The sequence below is a fragment of the Rhinopithecus roxellana genome, chromosome 19, assembly GCF_007565055.1.
Source record: "Rhinopithecus roxellana isolate Shanxi Qingling chromosome 19, ASM756505v1, whole genome shotgun sequence".
Taxonomy (NCBI): Eukaryota; Metazoa; Chordata; class Mammalia; order Primates; family Cercopithecidae; genus Rhinopithecus; species Rhinopithecus roxellana.
This window is the reverse complement of record NC_044567.1, coordinates 70,408,635-70,427,956: the sequence shown is the minus strand read 5'-3', so window position 1 is coordinate 70,427,956 and position 19,322 is coordinate 70,408,635. Positions and strand designations below refer to the sequence as shown.

The following is a 19,322-nucleotide window of genomic DNA, read 5'->3' as shown; positions in this document are numbered from 1 at the left end:
CTTGGCCAGGTCAGCTCAATTGCAGAGCATGAATACAAAAATGTCACAAAAAGTCGGCCGCATTGGAAAATGCGGAAAGGATGGATGCAGCTGGGAAAGACACGAAAACTGAACGGAGTGACTCGGAGTAACAAGAGAAATCCTAGTTTTGATGTTACAAAACTTGAGCTCGGACCACAGGGATTCCGTAGCCGACGAGGATGGGATTCGAACCCACGCGTGCAGAGCACAATGGATTAGCAGTCCATCGCCTTAACCACTCGGCCACCTCGTCTTCGGCCTGATTTCGGTTTACGGACAGCCCTCCGCATCTCACATCTCTGGGACCTGAACTTCCCGCAAGTGGGGTTCGCCTCTGTCGTGAAGGCTGCACATTTTGAAGGAACCAGCTCAGCACTGGAAAGAGGACTCACAGACCAAAGACCGACTTCTCCCATGCGTGATCGTCCGAACCTCCTCCCTCTGCTGAGAAGTCTAGAACTGCTCCTGTCCTGAGGAGCCGCGTTATCCGCCCAGAATTACGGTATCCGGATCCATCGCAAAAACGCCCGCGAGAAGGTTGGGCTGCCCAAACGGGGCGGCCTCGGAACTTCGTGCCAGAAACCCCTTCCGTTCAGGACCCAAGAGGATATTGATTCTTCAATGGCCTGAACGCTGAAGCTCGACCGTAGTTTAAATTAAGGGGAGTTAATAAAAGTAGAAGAAAAGTATTCGCTGACCCCGACGTGATTTGAACACGCAACCTTCTGATCTGGAGTCAGACGCGCTACCGTTGCGCCACGAGGTCGGCCGGCCATTCGGCACCTCAGTTCTCCCCATGACCACTGTGCCCCCAGGAGGCCGGGGTCATGGATCGAGGCATGGATGGGCACCTAGGGCATTCCTGTCCCTCAGAACAGTTGCGGGATCGTATCTGCGCTCGCCGAGCGGCCCTGTAGGGCAAGCCGGGGGGGTGGCACCCCAGGGCAGTGACTATGGAATCCAGGCTCAGCGGTCTGTCCCTCCTGGCCCCCGGCGTCCTGCCAACGCCCAGATAGAGAGTCCCGAGCTACTTACAGCCCAGCCCGGACCGACCTGCCTAGAAACGGATGGAAGGATTTGAACCGGAAGGAAAGTGATGGAGCAGTGCCAGAGCCTAGGGCACCTGAAGGGGTGAGAGAGTTGCTCCCCCAGCAGCGCGTCTCCTCCCCGGCTGCACTTTTACAATCGCCTGCGGAGCCTTTGAATGTACCCACGCACAACCCCCGGTTTCGGAGGTTCTGATTTAAATGGTCCAGGGAAGAGCTCTGGCATCGATATGTAAAACTTTTGAAAAATATCGGTATTTCAGCTGTTTGAGGGCACATAAATATTGTCTATAATTTTATGAGTTTTGACAAATACATACACATGCACAAATCACAACTCTTTAAAAACATATAGGACATTTCCTTCGCTCAAGGTTCTTACATGTCCCTTCTCTACGGATCCCCACTCCTCCCTTCCCAGAGGGAATCTCTATTCTAATTTTGACCACCACAAACATCAGTATTTCTTTTCTTTTCTTTTTTGAGAGGGAATTTAGCTCTTGTTTCCCAGGCTGGAGTACAATGGCGCAATCTCGGCTCACCGCAACCTCCCCCTCCCGGGTTCAAGGGATTCTCCTGCCTCAGTCTCGCGAGTAGCTGGGATTACAGGCATGCATCACCACGCCCGGCTAATTTTTAGTAGAGATGGGGGTTTCTCCATGTTGGTCAGGCTGAGTCTCGAACTCCCGATGTCAGGTGATCCCCCAGCTCGACCTCCCATAGTGCTGGGATTACAGGCGTGAGCCACCGCGCCTGGCCAACAACTTCTTTAATCTGTGAACACTTATATTTGATGAACCCCTCACTAAGGGAGCTCACCTCTGAAGGTCTAGGTCAAAAATGCATGTAAGTTACAGACAGGGAAGAAAAGCATGAAGAGTTCTTCAGTCTTTTTTTTCTTTTGAGACAGGTCTCACTTCTGTTGCTCAGGCTGTAGTGCAGTGGTGTGATCACGGCTCACTGCAGCCTCCACTTCATGGGTTCAGGTGATCCTCCCACCTCAGCCTCCCAAGCAGCTGAAACTACAGCTGTGCACCACTATGGTTGGCTAATTTTTTGTACTTTTTTGTAGAGATGGGGTTTCACCATGTTGCCTAGGCTGAAACTTCAGTCTTTTTATCCTGTCTCCTAAGAACGTTTGAATGCTTGCTATGCTGTAATTTCTGCATTGGAGAATACAGAAAGCTCATCTCTCATTGTAAATTAGGTGTCATTACTATTACTCATTTTAGGAATCAAATGCAATGGGGGTCATTTCAAAGGAGAAAACTTGATAGGTTTCCTTGTCCATCCTGAGAGCAGGAAGGTTTGAAACTATCTTCAGAACTTTGACCGAGTCCAACAGTTAAGAAAAGAACCGGCCGGGCATGGTGGCTCACGCCTGTAATCCCAGCACTTTGGGAGGCCATGGAGGTTGGATCACCTGAAGTCAGAAGTCAGAAGTTTGAGAACAGCCTGGCCAATATGATGAAACCCCGTCTCTACTAAAAATACAAAAATTAGCTGGGCATGGTTGTGGGCACCTGTAATCCCAGCTACTAGGGAGGCTGAGGCAGAAGCATCACCCAACCCGCAAGGCGGAAACTGCAGTGAGCCGAGATCATGCCATTGCATTCCAGCCTGGGCGACAAAGGTAAAAACTCCGTTTCAAAAAAAAAAAAAAAAAAAAGGCCGGGCACGGTGGCTCACGCCTGTAATCCCAGCACTTTGGGTGCTGGGAGACTGAGGCGGGCAGATCATGAGGCCAAGAGATGGAGACCATCCTGGCCAACATGGTGAAACCCAGTCTCTACTAAAAATACAAAACTTAGGTGGGCATGGAGGCACGCGTCTGTAGTCCCAGCTACTCCGGAGGCTGAGACAGGAGGATCACCTGAGCCCGGGAGGTCGAGGATCACTGTAGTCATGATCATACCACTGCACTCCAGCCTGAATGACAGAGTGAGACCCTGTCTAAAAAAATAGAGACAGAGAGACACTTTGTTGAACCTCTTTTCAAAAAAAAAAAACACAATAATAATAACTCCTCAGTAAAGTCTAGAAAAATCACAATCTTTTATTTCATGGGGATAAAAGCAAGTTTTGGTGATTACATTGTCTCCAATATGAAGAAAAGGCTGTGCTGTCTTTTAAAGAGATGGTTTATATGAAAATGTCATCACATAGTTTCAATATATAAGAGTTCAACACTTTAGGGACTCTCAATCCTATAAATCATTCCTTTTTTTCCTCAATTTCATGTCTTAATGATAATACTATATAAGACTCAGAAAATATTAATGTTTATTGTTTAAAACTCCTTTTTTAAAAGACAGAATCTCACTCTGTCACCCAGGGTGGAGTACAGTGGTGCGATCTCAGCTCACTGCAACCTCCACCTTGTGGGTTCAAGAGATTCTCTTGCCTCAGCCTCCCAAGTAGCTGGGACTACAGGTGCGTGCCACCACGCCCGGCTAAGTTTTGTATTTTTAGTAGAGACGGGGTTTCTCCATGTTGGCCAGGTTGGTCTTGAACTCCTGACCTCAGGTGATCCACCCGCCTCGGCTTCGCAAAGTGCTGGGATTACAGGCGTGAGTCACTGCTCCCGGCCTAAAACTTCGTTAAAAAGGTATATCTGAATGTATGTGTGTGTGTATTTAAATATATAAATATATAATATATATTATATATAATTAAATATATATTATATATAAATACATATATATATATTTTTTTTTGAGATGTAGTCTTGCTCTGTCGTCCAGGTTGGAGTGCAGTGGCAAGATCTCGGCTCATTGCAACATCCGCCTCCTGGGTTCAGATGATTCTCCTGCCTCAGCCTCCCGAGTAGCTGGGAATACAGACACATGCCACCACGCCTGGTTAATTTTTTTTTGTATTTTTAATAGAGACGGGGTTTCACCATGTTGGTCACGCTGGTCTCAAACTCCTGACCTCAGGTGATCTGCCCGCCTCTGCCTCCCAAAGTGCTGGGATTACAGGCGTGAGCCACCACTCCAGGCCTTTATTATTGTTTTATTAGAGAGAGGTGTCTCACTATGTTGCTCAGACTGGCTTCAAACTCTTGGGTTCAAGGAATACTTCTGCCTTGGCCTCCCAAAGTGCTGGAATTACAGGCATGAGCTTTCGCTTCTGGTCCCAGAGTGCATTTTCTTTTTCTTCCTTTTTTTTTTTTTTTTTGAGACGAAGTCTTGCTCTGTTTCCCAGGCGAGAGTGCAGTGGCACGATCTTGGCTCAATGCAACCTCTGCCTCCCGGGTTCAAGCAATTCTCCTCCCTCAGCCTCCTGAATAGCTGGGATTACAGGCGGGCGCCACCACAACTGGCTTTTTTTTTTTTTTTTTTTTTTTTTTCCAGTAGAGATGGGGTTTCACCATGTTGGCCAGGGTGGTCTGAAACTCCTGACCTCAGGTGATCTCCCTGCCTCAGTCTCCCAAAGTGCGGGGATTACATGTGCGAATCACCGCTCCCGGTCAATTTTTGGCCAAAGTTTCTAAAATAAAGTTTAAGAATAAATGCCCTATTTTTATAGAATTATAAATGTCCTATTTTTATAGAATTATAATTCTAGCGTTTCCTTTTTCTTTTTTTTTTTTGAGACAGTTGCACTCTTGTTGCAGAGGCTGGAGTGCCATGACACGATCTCGGCTCACTGCAACCTCCACCTCCCGGGTTCAAGCGATTCCACTGCCTTAGCCTCTCGAGTAGCTGGGATTACAGGCACGCGCCACCACATCCGGCTAATTTTGTATTTTTAGTGGAGATGGAGTTTCAGCATGTTGGTCAGGCTTGTCTCGAACTCCTGACCTCAGATGATCCGCCTTCCTGGGCCTCCCAAAGCGCTGGGATTACAGGCGTGAGCCACTGTGCCCGGCCCGCGTATCCCTGTTTGTAGCACCTATTATCTTACGGATTTATTTGTTTGTATGTCTGTTGTTGATCTCCCTGACTAGAATACCCTTACTAGGTAATAAATAAATATATAAAAATATTTGTTGAAGGAATGAGAAATGCCTCTTGGGCTTGTACTTTAGTCTGGCTAAAGGCACTGAGATGGGGAGTGGGAAGGAGGAAGAGATTGTTCTCCTGGGAAATGGGCCGGGAGTTTCCTTGTGGATGGGACTTGACTGAGTAATTAGAGAAGAACTTTCAGATCTGCAGGGACCTGCGCTGAGGCCCAAAAGTCATGACGTCGCCGGTGATAAGAGCTTCTTGGACTGTAGCTGGGCAATATCGGAGGCCCAGCACCTCCAAGAGATAAAGAAATCTAAGTTGAGTTTCCCTTCCCGTAGGCTCCAAGCCTTCCAGAGACGCAGGGACCGTATCATTCCCTTCGTCCACTCCCACCTTTCCAACCACCTTGCTTTGCTCTTATTCCCACGCTAGTTTAAGGACGCTGACCACTTTTCGCACTCTGCAAATCCCTCACCAAACTGAGCAAAGTAGTCTGAGAGAAATCAGTCTTCCTCAAGGAAGGTTCAGGCCTAGGGTCCTCAGACAACCAGGGGCTCTGTGACAATCTGTAACTGCAGAGCAGTCCAGGAACACCGGCCTCTCCACGTTCGGGTCCCTTGTTTCTCAGGCCCCGCTTGGTGGGAAGTTAAAGGCATGAGGAGAAGGGGAAGGGGAGCGGGTGTGAGTCTTCGGCATGGCGGGGACCTCAGCCCGGCGTGGCGGTGGGAGTGATCTCAAGTGATCCACAACTGGGCAGCGTAGCTGGGGCTGCGGGCCGCTCCCGGCGTGGGCAACCGCGGAAGCAGAGGTGTCCCCAGGCTAGGCCAGGGTGGGTTTCCGTTCGTCGGCCCTGCGTGGGCAGATCGGGCGCTGCGGGGCTGTGCCACCCCGCACCCTCTGAGAAACAAAGGGCCTGGCTGCGCACGGGTACCCAGCCGTTGGGTTAGAAGCTCCTTCGGGTACCCCTGACCTGAGTCAGCCCTGAAAGACCCACAGCAGATGGAGAATGTACTGCCCTCGCGAGGTTTTCCGAGAACGCGGCGCCACGCCCACGTACGCGGTTACCAAGGCAACTGGGCGGTGCCTGAGCTGGCGGAAAGGAGGATTTCGTCTAGATTTGTCCGCTTGCTGATGGACTTCAGGAGTCGCAGTCTCTGAACTCCTAGCCTCAGAGACCGCCGCTCTTGTTCCCAAGGGCCATGGGCCGGATCTCAGGGCTTGTGCCCTCTCGCTTCCTGACGCTCCTGGCGCATCTGGTGGTCGTCATCACCTTATTCTGGTCCCGGGTAAGACCCACGGCTGCCCTCGGTCCGCCCCTATTCCCATCTCGGAGTCGTCCCCGCCTCACCCTGCCCCTCTCCCAGTGTCTTACCCACTTGTGTTTTCTCGTGTCCCGCCGCCCCCAGGCCTGCCCAGCAGCCTGCCCCTTTTTCACGTCTCTTCCTCTCTGCCCTGCTCCCAGGACAGCAACATTCAGGCCTGCCTGCCTCTCAGGTTCACCCCCGAGGAGTATGACAAGCAGGACATTCAGTGAGCTCTTGGGACGGGGTGGCCAGAACGAAGAGGTGGTGGGAGTGGAGGGGTCTTAGAAGAAGTCCAAAGGCCTGGGGCAGTCCATTTCCTCTCTGCAGGCTGGTGGCCGCGCTTTCTGTCACCCTGGGCCTCTTTGCAGTGGAGCTGGCCGGTTTCCTCTCAGGAGTCTCCATGTTCAACAGCACCCAGAGCCTCATCTGTATCCTTTCTGCCTGCCCACCTTTCCCACACGACCCGTTTCTATCAGGACTCCCTTCAGCCACCTGACACAATAGTGTCTGCTGTACCCAGTCTCTCCAGTTCAAAGATCTTCAACCATGTGCTAAATCCTGCTGTTTACTAGGCACTTAAAATTCCGAAATGAGAGTAAAATACAGTTTTTGACCAGGCACGTTGGCTGACGTCTGTAATCCCAGCACTGTGGGAGGCCCGCGCAGGAGGCAACATAGTTAGACCCCATGTCTACAAAAATAATAGTAATAATAAAAACCCCACTTTTTTTTTTAACCATGAGGAGGAGGTAGATACACATCTGTAATTCAGTGTGATAAGCACTGTGCTATGGGAGTGTGTAAAGATAGAAAGCACAGGCAGGGTGCGATGGCTCACGCCTGTAATGCCAGCACTTTGGGAGACCGAGGCAGGTGGATCACCTGAGGTCAAGAGTTCGAGACCAGCCTGACCAACATAGGGAAACCCCGTCTCTACTAAAAATACAAAAATTAGTCGGGTGTGGCAGCGCACTCCTGTAATCGCAGCTACTCAGGAGGCTGAGGAAGGAGAATTGCTTGAACCCGGGAGGCAGAGGTTGCAGTGAGCTGAGATCGTGCCACTGCACTCCAGCCTGGGCGACAGAGCAAGACTCCGGCAAAAAACGAAAGATATAAAGCACATTGGGAACTCAGAAGAGACAACGGAAGCGAGCACTGGGAACTCAGAAGAGGCAAAGAAAGCGAGGCACATGGGTCAGAGAATTGTGGACCAGGAGGACCAGGACACTGGAGACTGATTCCAGCGCATATCAAGTCACTCTCAGCACTCCTGTGTGGCATAGCAGGAGAGCCTACTCTGACCTCTTATCTGAAGGATCCAGGCTGGCCCCTAGATATGGGGTAGGGTAGCCTGAGATCCCTTCTGCTGCAGTCACTTCTGGTCTCTCCTCACATGACTGTCCTAAAATTCAGAAGTCAGGGATGCTGACTCTAGCCCTGGCAATATGGTGAGGGAGCAAGAAATGAACCTGAATGCAGATGCCAACCCCACCACTGGCCTTTTCTGACCCCTCACTATCTGTCGATCCAAAGACTTTCCTTAACTCTGGTGCCTTCCCAAGCCATTGGGGCTCACTGCAGTGCATCCGTGGCCCTGTCCTTCTTCGTATTCGAGCGTTGGGAGTGCACTACGTATTGGTACATTTTTGTCTTCTGCAGGTGTGGTAGCATCCAATATTCGGGAATGAGGGAGGGAGGCTGACCCTAAACCTGAAGGTTTTTCCCCACCCAGCCCTTTCCTCCATGTGTGAGATACCAGATCCACTTAAAGCTTGTAGTCTTTTGAAGTTTCATCCCCCACCCCATGCCACCTGCCCTACACTTTCAGGGGTGGGGTCTCTGGTTTGGAGATTTGGGTATTTATATTGAAAGGGTTTCTGAATCTACCACTTGCCTCGGTAGTGCCCTTCCAGCTGTCACTGAAATGACTTTATTCGTCACCGTCTTTGGGCTGAAAAAGAAACCTTTCTGAGCACCTTCATGACGGGAACCTAAGGACGAAGGCTACAGGGGCAAGGGCCGCTTCGTATTCCTGGAAGAAGGAAGGCATAGGCCTCGGTCCTCCCCTCGGAAACTGCTTCTGCTGGAGGATATGTGTTGGAATAATTACGTCTTGAGTCTGGGATTATCCGCATTGTATTTAGTGCTTGGTAATAAAATATGTTTTGTAGTAAGATTAAGACATATACAGTTTTCAGGGCACAATTGAGATGGCGAAACTACTGAAGAAAAAAAAGAAGCAACATTGTTTTCTAGTCCTGCAGACCGTAAGATACTTGGTATCGCTTCTATTTTGGTTATTACGGTAGGACTCTGGCGGAAGGGAGTGGGCGGAGATATGTAAATAGAAAGTGCGTACAGTTAGAACGTCCAGCACGTAAATGATCGGAGCATTCTGGGAAAAAATAATTTATTCCTTTTCGGCAGCCGAATAAAAAAAAGTTATTTTAAAAATGTGCAAGCAAATATGGCAATACAACTGGAAGGACGCTAAGTAGTGGGGTTACTGATACCAACACGTCATGAACTCACCCTAGCTGTGACCGGAATCTTTTTGACTGAGTGCGGAATGTCGGTTATTTAGGAGTATCGTCAGGTGGGATAATCCTTACCTGTTCCTCCCTTGGAGGACAGATTTCAGAACATGATGATTGGAGAATGCATGAAACGTGATTAACGTCTCTGCGTAATCGGGACCTGCAACACCCTGATTACTCCTATCTGATTCGTCCTGACGATCGCTTTCGTTTGTGTTGTGTTTATTGTTAGAATTTTGGGTGATGTAATTATGCGGTGAATGCATTATTTTCCGCATTTCGCTATTTTGTGATCTCGCGAAATATATCTGGCCTTGAAAACTGTGAGTTAGTATTTGTTGTTTTCTGGAATTTAGGAGGTAGGATTGTGCAAATTCACTCCCATTATTCTTTGTCGGTTGATACTTTGACGCTTACCTCTTGTTAGGAGACACTGCACATCAGTAAAAATCTGTGTGTAATCTTGTGTACAGAATGGTTCCCGTTAGGATGATACTCTTTCAATAGGAACAGGTTTTTTTGCTTTTTGTTTTTGTTTTTGAGGCAGGGTCTTGGTCTGTCGCCAGGGCTGGAGTGTACTGCGCTGATCTCGGCTCACTGTAACCTCCGTCTCCCAAGTTCAAGAGATTCTCCTGCCTCAGCCTCCCAAGTAGCTGGGATTATAGGCAGGTGCCACGATGCCTGGCTGCTATTTTTTGTATTTTTAGTAGAGACTGGATTTCACCATGTGGGCCAGCCCGGTCTTGAACTCCTGACCTCAGGTGATCCGCCCCTCTCGGCCTCCCAAAGTGCTGGAATTACAGGCGTGAGCCACCGCGTCTGGCCTTTTTATTTGTAAATTTTGTACTATCTGTACTTTATACCAGTACAATTTGTCATACACTTATGTATATACATGGATACATTTGTTTTTGGAGTTGGTTGTTAAAAAACTACTAGTACACCCCCAAGAAACTGATTATCACCAATGACTTCTCCTTCCCAAATCCAGAGTCACTTTTCAGACTTGAGTTTGAGTTTGACCTCTCTTCAGCATATGGTATGTTGACCACCCCCTCTTTTTGACCACCCCCTCTTTTTTTTTTTTTTTTTTTTTTTTGAGACAGTCTCACTCTGCTGCCCGGGCTAGAGTGTAGTGTGCAGTGGTGGTGGGATCATGGCTCACTGCAGCGTCGAACTCCCAGGCTCAGATGATCCTCCTGCCTCAGCCTCCCAAGTAGCTGGGACTATAGGTGAGCCCCACCACACCTGGTTAAGTTTTAACATTTTCTATAGAGACAGGGTCTCACTCTGTTGCCCAGGCTGGTTCCAAACTCCTGGGCTCAAGCCTTCCTCCCCACTAGGCCTCTCAAAGTGCTAGGATTACAGGCACGAGCCACCGAATTTGGCCCACTCCCCTCTTTTGCACTTTTTTCTCCCTTAGTTTTGAAACAGTGGTTCCCCTGGTTTGCCTACTACTGTACTGTTCTGGTTGTTCCTTGTTACATTGGTTCCCCTGGTTTGCCTACTACTGTACTGTTCTGGTTGTTCCTTGTTACATTGGTTCCCCTGGTTTGCCTACTACTGTACTGTTCTGGTTGTTCCTTGTTACATTCATTCAATGAATACTTAGAGTACCTGCAGTGTGTCAGTTACTGGTGACATAATACCGGGTTGTCTCCTCTGCTTGCCCCAAAAGTGCCGGTGATCACTACTCCTTGGGTCACTTCATCCATCTTTTCAAACATCAACTAGATGCTGCTGGTTTCCAGATCTCAGTTCGCTTATGTGAGCCCTAGCCCAGGGCCAGGACTATAGGAATAACCTCTGCAGCCAGACTGCCTGCCGCGGTCCCAGTGCTTTTTTTTCTCTTATCAGGAGGTCACTTGCCCTCTCTCTGCCTCAGTTCCCTCATCCACACTCACAATTTGTTTGTTTGTTTGTTTGTTTGAGATGGAGTCTTGTTCTGTCGCCCAGGCTGGGGTGCAGTGGTGTGATCTGCAACCTCCGCCTTCCTGGTTCAAGCGATTCTCCTGCCTCAGCCTCCCGAGTAGCTGGGATTACAGGTGCCGGCCCCTGCACCCTCCTAAATTTTGTATTTTTAGTAGAGATGGGGTTTCACCATGTTGGTCAGGCTGGTCTCGAACTCCTGACCTCATGATCCACCTGCCTCGGCCTTCCAAAGTGCTGGGATTACACCGCACCGGGCCACACTCATACTTTTTATGTGAGTGGCAAGTTTGTGTCTGGGGGATTGCTGCATCTGCCTCAGGTGACCTTTCCCTTTAGGGTTCAGGGACTTCATTAAGGCTGCATGAACCGTTTTGAACCTGCTTGCTAATTTTCTGTAGTAGATATTTGTATGTGCAGCAGAATTATCCTGCATCTCCAACTTCTACCAGGCGGTGGGGAAATGCTATTGATACCCACCAAAGGGACAGATTGGCTCAGATCAGTTCACAACAATATCTCATGGGATCGCTGAGAGAATTAACTGAGACGATCCAGCTATCTGTCAGGGGAGAAGGGTAGCAGAGTGTCAGGCCTGTGGTAACTGCTCAGTGCCTTTTCCCTGAGTTGATTTGGATCTTGAGATTCTCCCATCATAGTGGACATCTGCTGTTTTTGCCAGTTCAGTATCCATCCTTTATTTCTGGTAATAGCACCACCATTTTTTCTTTCTTTTTTCTTTTCTTTTCTTTCTTTTCTTTCTTTCTCTTTTTTGACAGAGTCTCGCTCTGTCACCCAGTCTGGAGTGCGATGGTGCAATCTCGGCTCACTGCAACCTCGGCCTCCCTGGTTCAAGCGATTCTCCTGCCTCAGCCTTCTGAGTAGCCGCGATTACAGGCGCCTGCCACCAAGCCCGGCTATTTTTTGAATTTTTAGTAGAGACGAGGTTTCACCATGTTGGTCAGGCTGGTCTCGATCTCCTGACCTCGTGATCCGCCAGCCTCGGCCTTCTGAAGTGCTGGGTCTACAGGCATGAGCCACCGCACCCAGCAGCACTACCATTTTCTTTCGGGAGACCCTCCCTTATTCTTAGTCCGCGTGGTTAGGAAGAGGCTGACAGTCACTCCTTCCCTACCATTCCTCTCTAGACTCATTCTGTTTTCCTGGGCGCGGTGATTGGTTCAAGCATAAACCTTGACAACATAGGACTATTGCTGGAACTTTTGGGAAAACAGAAGCCTGGACTCTTCCTGGAAATAAAAGCATGCTATAAAATAAAATAATTAGGCTGGGTGCAGTGGCTCACGCCTTTAATCTCAGCACTGTAAAAATTAGTCGACCGTGGTGGCATGTGCCTATAATCCCAGCTACTCTAGAGGCTGAGGCAGGAGAATCGCTTGAACCCGGGAGACGGAGGTTGCAGTGAGCCAAGATCGCCCACTGCACTTCAGCCTGGGTGACAGAGGGAGACTCTGTCTAAAAAACAAAAACAAAAACAAAACCATAAAAGTACTCAAATAAATCTTGGAACTTTTAACCTTTATATTTTGAATAACTTAACTTTTTTTTTCTTTTTTCTTTTTGAGATGGAGTCTCACTCTTTCGCCAGCTGGAGTGCAGTGGTGCAATCTCGACTCACTGCAGCCTCCGCCTCCCGTGTTCAAGTGATTCGCCTGCCTTAGCCTGCCAAGTAGCTGGGACTACAGACACATGCTGCCACGTCCGGCTGATTTTTGTATTTTTCTTCTTAACTTTCCCTCCCCTGCCCTCCCCTCCCCTCCCCTTCCCTTCTCTCCCCTCCCTTCTTTCCTTCTTTTCTTTTTCTTTTTCTCTTTTTTTTGAGACGGAGTCTCCCTCTGTTGCCCAGGCTGTAGTGCAATGGCGCAGTCTCGGCTCACTGCAGCCTCAACTGCCCCAGGCTCAAGCGATTCTCCCACCTCAGCCTCCCTAGTAGCTGGGATTACAGGCACCCACTGCCACTACTGGCTAATTTTGATGGCTTTTTTATTTTGTTTTGAGGCAGAGTCTTACTCTGTCACCCAGGTTGGAGTGCAGTGTTGCCATCACAGCTCACTGCAGCCTTGACCTTCTGGGCTCAAGCAATCCTCCCACCTCTGCCTCCGGAGTAGCTGGGACCACAGGCAGGTAAAAACACACCCAGCTAATTTTTTAACTTTTTTGTAGTGATAGGGTCTCGCTTTGTTGCCCAGGCTGGTCTCGAAGTCTCAAAGTATGGTAATAAAACACTGAAGGCATAAATGAAAACACTCACACACTTAAATATATATTAGAATGTTGGCCAGGTGCGGTGGCTCACGCCTGTAATCCCAGCACTTTGGGAGGCCAGGGCGGGCGGATCACGAGGTCAGGAGATCGAGACCATCCTGGCTAAAATGGTGAAAACCCCGTCTTTACTAAAAATACAAAAAATTAGCCAGGCGTGGTGGTGGGCGCCTGTAGTCCCAGCTACTCGAGAGGCTGAGGCAGGAGAATGGCATGAACCCAGGAGGCGGAGCTAGAAGTGAGCCGAGATCACGCCACTGCACTCCAGCCTGGGCAACAGAGCGAGACTCCGTCTCAAAAAAAAAAAAAAAAAAAAAAAAAAAAAAAAATATATATATATATATATATATATATATAGGCCGGGAGCGGTGGCTCCAGTCTGTAATCCCAGCACTTTGGGAGGCCGAGATGGGCGGATCACCAGGTGAGGAGATCGAGACCATCCTGGCTAACACGGTGAAACCCCGTCTCTACTAAAAAATACAAAAAAACTAGCCGAGCGAGGTGGCGGGTGCCTGTAGTCCCAGCTACTTGGGAGGCTGAGGCGGGAGAATGGCGTAAACCTGGGAGGCGGAGCCTGCAGTGAGCTGAGATCCGGCCACTGCACTCCAGCCCGGGCGACAGAGCGAGACGCCATCTCAAAAAAAACAAAAAAGAAAAAAAAAATATATATATATATATTAGAATGTTAAACATTCTAACACTAGAATGTTAAAACTATGCATAGTAAAAAAAATAAGCAAAAGTTAAAGAATAGATGATAATCCAGGGGAAATATTTTTAATTCATATTGCAGAGAAAGGACTAATTTTGACATATATAAATTGACAAATTTACAAGAAAAATACCAACAACCCAATAAAACTGTACAAAATGTTTCTACAGAAATTTCACTGGTAAGGAAATACAAAAAACTCTCAACTATATGAAAAGATGCCTAACTTCATTCATCAATGAGAAATGCAGACCATGTTTCAACTTAGCATATTTGTAATCACCAAAAAGTTTCATAGAGTGTTGGAGGGGGTATGGGCAAACAGGCCTTGCCTATTCATTGGTGGGAGTAAAAGCTGGTAACATGTTTATGGAGAGCAATTTAGCAATTCCTATGAAAATCAAAATCACAAACACCTATTCCTTTAACCTAGGATTTATTTTTGTTATTTTATTGTTTTTGAGACAGGGTCTCACTCTGTTGCCCAGGTTGGAGTGCAGTGATATATGATCATGGCTCACTGAAGCCTTGGAAATCCTAGGTTAAAGTGACCATACCACTGCAGCCTCCCAAGTAGCTGGGAATACAGGTGTGAGCCACAACACCTGACCAGTATTTTCATGTCTAAGAATTAGCCCTACATATTTGCACACAGGTGAAAGGGGAACGTGTAGGTTATTTTTTGCAGCTTTGCTTATATTGGCAAAAGGCTAGAAACAACCTAAATGTCTGCCAGTAGGGGATTGGTTACATTCTGATACATCCATACTGTGGAATACTATGCCACCAGAAGAAAGTACATTCTATGCAGTATAATGGAACAATGTATAAGATACATTAAGTGACAAAAGCAAGGTGCAGAAAAGTGCATGTAGTTTTTTACACGTTGGTGTAAAAAAGGGGAAAACTACAAGCATGATTGCTTACATATGCATGGATCATCTCTGAAAGGAGGCGCAGGCAACCGGGAGTATTGGCTGTTGTGAGAAAGCAGATTGAGTGGCAGGGATACAGGGTGGGGAAGAAACTTTCTCCATGTGCTCTTATGAACTTTTGATATTTTGAACATAAATTTTTTTTGTGTGTGTATGTGTGTGCGTGCGCGCACATGTGTGTGTTTAATATACAAGGTTGGGTGCAGTGGCTCACACTTGTAATCCCAGAACTTTGGGAGCCCAGGAGTGTGAGACCAGCCAAGGCAACATTATGAGACAAACATAATCTCTACAAAAAATTTTAAAAATTAGCTGGGGGAGGGGGGAGGGATTGCATTGGGAGTTATACCTGATATAAATGATGAATTGATGGGTGCTGATGAGTTGATGGGTGCAGCACACCAACATGGCACAAGTATACGTATGTAACAAACCTGCACGTTATGCACATGTACCCTAGAACTTAAAGTATAATAAAAATAAATAAATAAAAATAAAATAAAAAAATAAAAATAAAAATTAGCTGGATGTGGATGTGGGGGTCTTTGCCTGTGGTCCCAGCTACTTGGGAGGCTAAGGTGGGAAGATCACTTGAGCCCAGGAGTTCGAGGCTGCAGTGAGCTTTGATTGTGCCACTCCACTCCCTCTTAGGTGACAGAGTGAGACCATGTCTCTGAAAAAACAAATAAAAATTTAAAAACTATAACATTTTTGGGGCAGGGCATGGTAGCTCACACCTGTAATCCCAGCACTTTGGGAGGCCAAGGCTGGAAGATTACTTGAGGCCAGGAGTTTGAGACCAGCCCGGAAAACACGGTGAGACCCCCATCTCTATAAAATAGATATAAATATATATATAACTGTAACATTTTAAACAAATGTGAGCCTGCAGCTGCTTATGTTGCCTGTGTGGAAATGAAGCTATGCCAGAGGCAAGCATAGCTGAAGAACAGAGAAGCAGATTCCTGATGGCATCTTTTGAGGACCTGGATCCTGCTGTTTCTAGCTGTGTTATAGTTACAAGATTCTTCTTTTTGGTTTAATCTGTTTGAGGAGGGTTGGCAAGTGTCTTGGTCATTAAGTTCATCACAGCAAAGATCATGCTGTTTTAACAGTCTCTTTTTGTGTTTATTATTGTAACTTCTGATACCAGCACAATGCCTGCCATTGTAGAATGAAAGAGCCCTCACTTAACAAATGAGAAAAATGAGGCCCCAGGAGAAAGGCATTTGCTCCAGGACACCATGCAGAGTGGGAGAGCTGGGAGTAGAACCCAAGTCTCCTGTCTGTTAGGCCAAATCAGTTGACTCGATTCAACAAATGTTTATTGAACACCGCTACCTGCCAGACTCTAGGCTTGGCATATAATATGGAAGGTAATAAAATGTCAGCCAGGAGCAGCGGCTCATGCCTGTAATCCCAGCACTTTGGGAGTCTGAGGCAGGCGGATCACCTGAGGTCAGGAGTTCAAGACCAGCCTGCCCAACATGGTGAAACCCCATCTCCACTAAAAATACAAAAATCAGCCAGGCTTAATGGCAGGCGCCTGTAATCCCAGCTACTCAGGAGGTTGAGGCAGGAGAGTTGTTTGAACCCAGGAGGCGGAAGATGGCACCACAGCACTCTGGCCTGGGGGACAGAATAAGACTCTGTCTCAAAATAAATAAATAAATAAATAAAAAGGAAGATGTGGGTTCTTGACAACCTCTTTATCTGGAGGGGAATTCCTCCCCCTTTCAGAACAAGAGGGGCTTGTTAAACCCGGTGAATCTCTAATGAATGGAGGGTTGGAGAGTGAGGGACTGGAACCAGGAGTCCTTTCAGGCACCCAATCCAGGAGACTCTGATCTGCCTATGTCTTCTCCCACCCATATAGGGCTCTGGCATATGGCACCCCCACCACCCACACTGCCCTGCTTCCCAGTGGCCAGGGGCCTGGGCCTGCTCTGCTGCAATGACAGGAGCTGGTTCCCTGGTCAAACCAGTAACAAGTGATCAGTGCTTCGCCAGCCCAACTAGGACCGTCCTTACAGGATACTGGGCACGTAGGTCCCGCCCAAACCCAGCCTTCCCATTAGCGGTCTATCTGCCTGCTATGCGCTCACCATCGTTTATTATTCATTTGCCTGCCTCGTTCCTGGCACTGCTTCATACTTGTTCAGAGAGAACTTTGCATATTAAAAAGATACCAATTTATGTGTTTACATTATCCTTTAATACAAAAAGAGACACATTCTTTTTTTTTTTTTTTTTTGAGAAGGAGTCTCGCTCTGTCACCCAGGCTGGAGTGCAGTGGCCGGATCTCAGCTCACTGCAAGCTCCGCCTCCTGGGTTTACGCCCTTCTTCTGCCTCAGCCTCCCGAGTAGCTGGGACTACAGGCGCCTGCCACCTCGCCAGGCTAGTTTTTTGTATTTTTTAGTAGAGACGGGGTTTCACCGTGTTAGCCAGGATGGTCTCGATCTTCTGACCTCGTGATCCGCCCGTCTCGGCCTCCCAAAGTGCTGGGATTACAGGCTTGAGCCACCGCGCCCGGCCAAGACACATTCTTGACCAGGTGCATTGGCTCACGCCTGTAATCCCAGCACTTCGGGAGGCCAAGGTGGGCAGATCACCTGAAGTCAGGAGTTTGAGACCAGCCTGGCCAACATGGTGCAACCCTGTCTCTACTAAAAATAGAAACATCAGCAGAGATTGCAGTGAGCCAAGCTTGTGCCACTGCACTGCAACTTGGGTGACAGAGGGAGACTGTCTCAAAAAAAGTAATTTAAAAGACTGGGCGTGGTGGCTCACACCTGTAATCCCAGCACTTTGGGAGGCCAAGGTGGGTGGATCACCTGAAGTCAGGAGTTTGAGACCATCCTGGCCAACATGGCACAATCCTGTCTCTACTAAAAATAGAAAAATTAGCCAGGCATGGTGGTGGACGCCTGTAATCCCAGGGACTCAGGAGACTGAAGCAGGAGAATCTCTCGAACCCAGGAGGCAGAGGTTGCAGTGAGCCGAGATTGCGCCACTGCACTCCAGTCTGGTAAAAGAGTGAGACTTTGTCTCAAAAATAAATAAAAATAAAAAATTGAGCACACATGGCAATCCATGCCAACTGTCTGGTACACAGTGGGTCCCTGGAGTGTCCCCTCCTTCCAGGAGCCCAGAGCTGGACACGCAGCTCTGAGAACCTTCTGGCTTGGAGGGTTCACCAGATGTCACAGCTGATTGCAATGGTGGGGTCTGGCCTTTCCATTACTCATTAGAAAGCCTTTACTTTACAAGCTGCTTTGAGGGACACACAGGCCTCTGAAATTAATTATAAGTTCAGTCAGTTTGACTCATGTGGATGGAGCAAGTTCATGAGTCAGTGTGGGAATGACCCAGCCTCCTTTCATCCCAACTTCTAAACCAGTAATTGTCTGAAGATAAAAAAAATTACAAAATAAGGCCGGGCGTGGTGGCTCATGCCTGTAATCCCAACATTTTGGGAGGCCAAGGTGGGTGGATCACCTGAGGTCAGGAGTTCGAGACCAGCCTGGCCAACATGGTGAAATCCCATCTCTACTAAAAGTACAAAACAATTAGAAAGGCGTGGTGGTGCACTCCTGTAATCCCAGCTACTTGGGAGTCTGAGGCAGGAGAATCACTTGAACCCAGGAGGTGGAGGTTGCAGTGAGCCAAGATCACGCCATTGCACTCCAGCCTGGGCAGCAAGGGCGAAACTTTGTCTCAAATATAAATAAATAAATAATAATAAATAAAAATTAAAACTAAAAGAAAGCCTTTATGAAAGTGTGGTCTCTGTTGCCTACATCACAATCACCTTGAGCCCCTACATCCTTTGAATGAGTCTTGGGGGTGTGCCCTAGAAATTCATTGGTCAGTTACCGCAGCAATTGAAGCCAATGAAGAAGCCAAATCTGGCTGGGCGCGGTGGCTCAAGCCTGTAATCCCAGCACTTTGGGAGGCTGAGGCGGGCGGATCACGAGGTCAGGAGATCGAGACCATCCTGGCTAACACGGTGAAACCCCGTCTCTACTAAAAAAATACAAAAAACTAGCCGGGCGAGGTGGCGGGCGCCTGTAGTCCCAGCTACTCGGGAGGCTGAGGCAGGAGAATGGCGTAAACCCTGGAGGCGGAGTTTGCAGTGAGCTGAGATCTGGCCACTGCACTCCAGCCTGGGTGACAGAGCGAGACTCCTTCTCAAAAAAAAAAAAAAAAAAAAAAAAAAAAAGAAGCCAAATCTGAGTTACGCAAATACATTATTTTTCTATCGTTTGACTTCCCTCTATTTGGGTCTCCATTCTACCTGCCTGCAGAAAACATTCTCTCAGTCACTTCCAGGTGAACACTGTCATCCCACTCCTTCCCCCACCTCCACCATTGATCTAAATTTGGGGAGTTCCTCTGAGCCACAGCCCAGGTAGGGTGGGGTGAGAAGGGGCTGCTGGGTGAGAGTTCCCTCTCTGAGATGAATCCTCCTGGGCCCCTCATCTCCGTGGGTCACACATGCCCTCATTTCTACTCTGCTGCTGCCGCCCCCACAATCCAATAGCAATAGCAGGACCCCCGGTCTTGACAGTGTATCTGGGGCTCTGTCCCTTCCACAT

The 19,322-nt window shown here is 48.1% G+C and overlaps 1 protein-coding gene and 3 non-coding genes across 8 annotated transcripts; 2 read left to right on the top strand and 2 right to left on the bottom strand.

Annotated features, from left to right (window-relative positions):
- Nucleotides 1-192: 192 nt before the first annotated feature.
- On the bottom strand, nucleotides 193-274 carry TRNAS-GCU. Its single transcript has one exon. It is a non-coding gene; the product is annotated as a tRNA-Ser (tRNA).
- A 441-nt stretch (nucleotides 275-715) lies between these two features.
- On the bottom strand, nucleotides 716-787 carry TRNAW-CCA. Its single transcript has one exon. It is a non-coding gene; the product is annotated as a tRNA-Trp (tRNA).
- Nucleotides 788-6,109: 5,322 nt separating this feature from the next.
- On the top strand, nucleotides 6,110-9,284 carry TMEM107 (transmembrane protein 107). 5 transcript variants are annotated; one of them, XM_030924259.1, is made up of 5 exons: nucleotides 6,110-6,306; nucleotides 6,483-6,550; nucleotides 6,652-6,752; nucleotides 7,887-7,962; nucleotides 8,227-9,284. In XM_030924259.1, the coding sequence occupies exons 1-5, from the start codon at nucleotides 6,220-6,222 to the stop codon at nucleotides 8,294-8,296; spliced, it is 402 nt and encodes a 133-aa protein (XP_030780119.1). In that variant the 5' UTR covers nucleotides 6,110-6,219; the 3' UTR covers nucleotides 8,297-9,284. The 5 variants fall into 5 exon arrangements, with proteins under 5 accessions (XP_030780119.1, XP_030780118.1, XP_030780117.1 ...); XM_030924258.1 differs by having other exon boundaries at nucleotides 6,634-6,752; XM_030924257.1 differs by having other exon boundaries at nucleotides 7,887-7,983; nucleotides 8,227-9,185.
- On the top strand, nucleotides 8,914-9,050 carry LOC115895019. The gene has a single exon (XR_004055227.1). It is a non-coding gene; the product is annotated as a U8 small nucleolar RNA (small nucleolar RNA).
- Nucleotides 9,285-19,322: the final 10,038 nt, after the last annotated feature.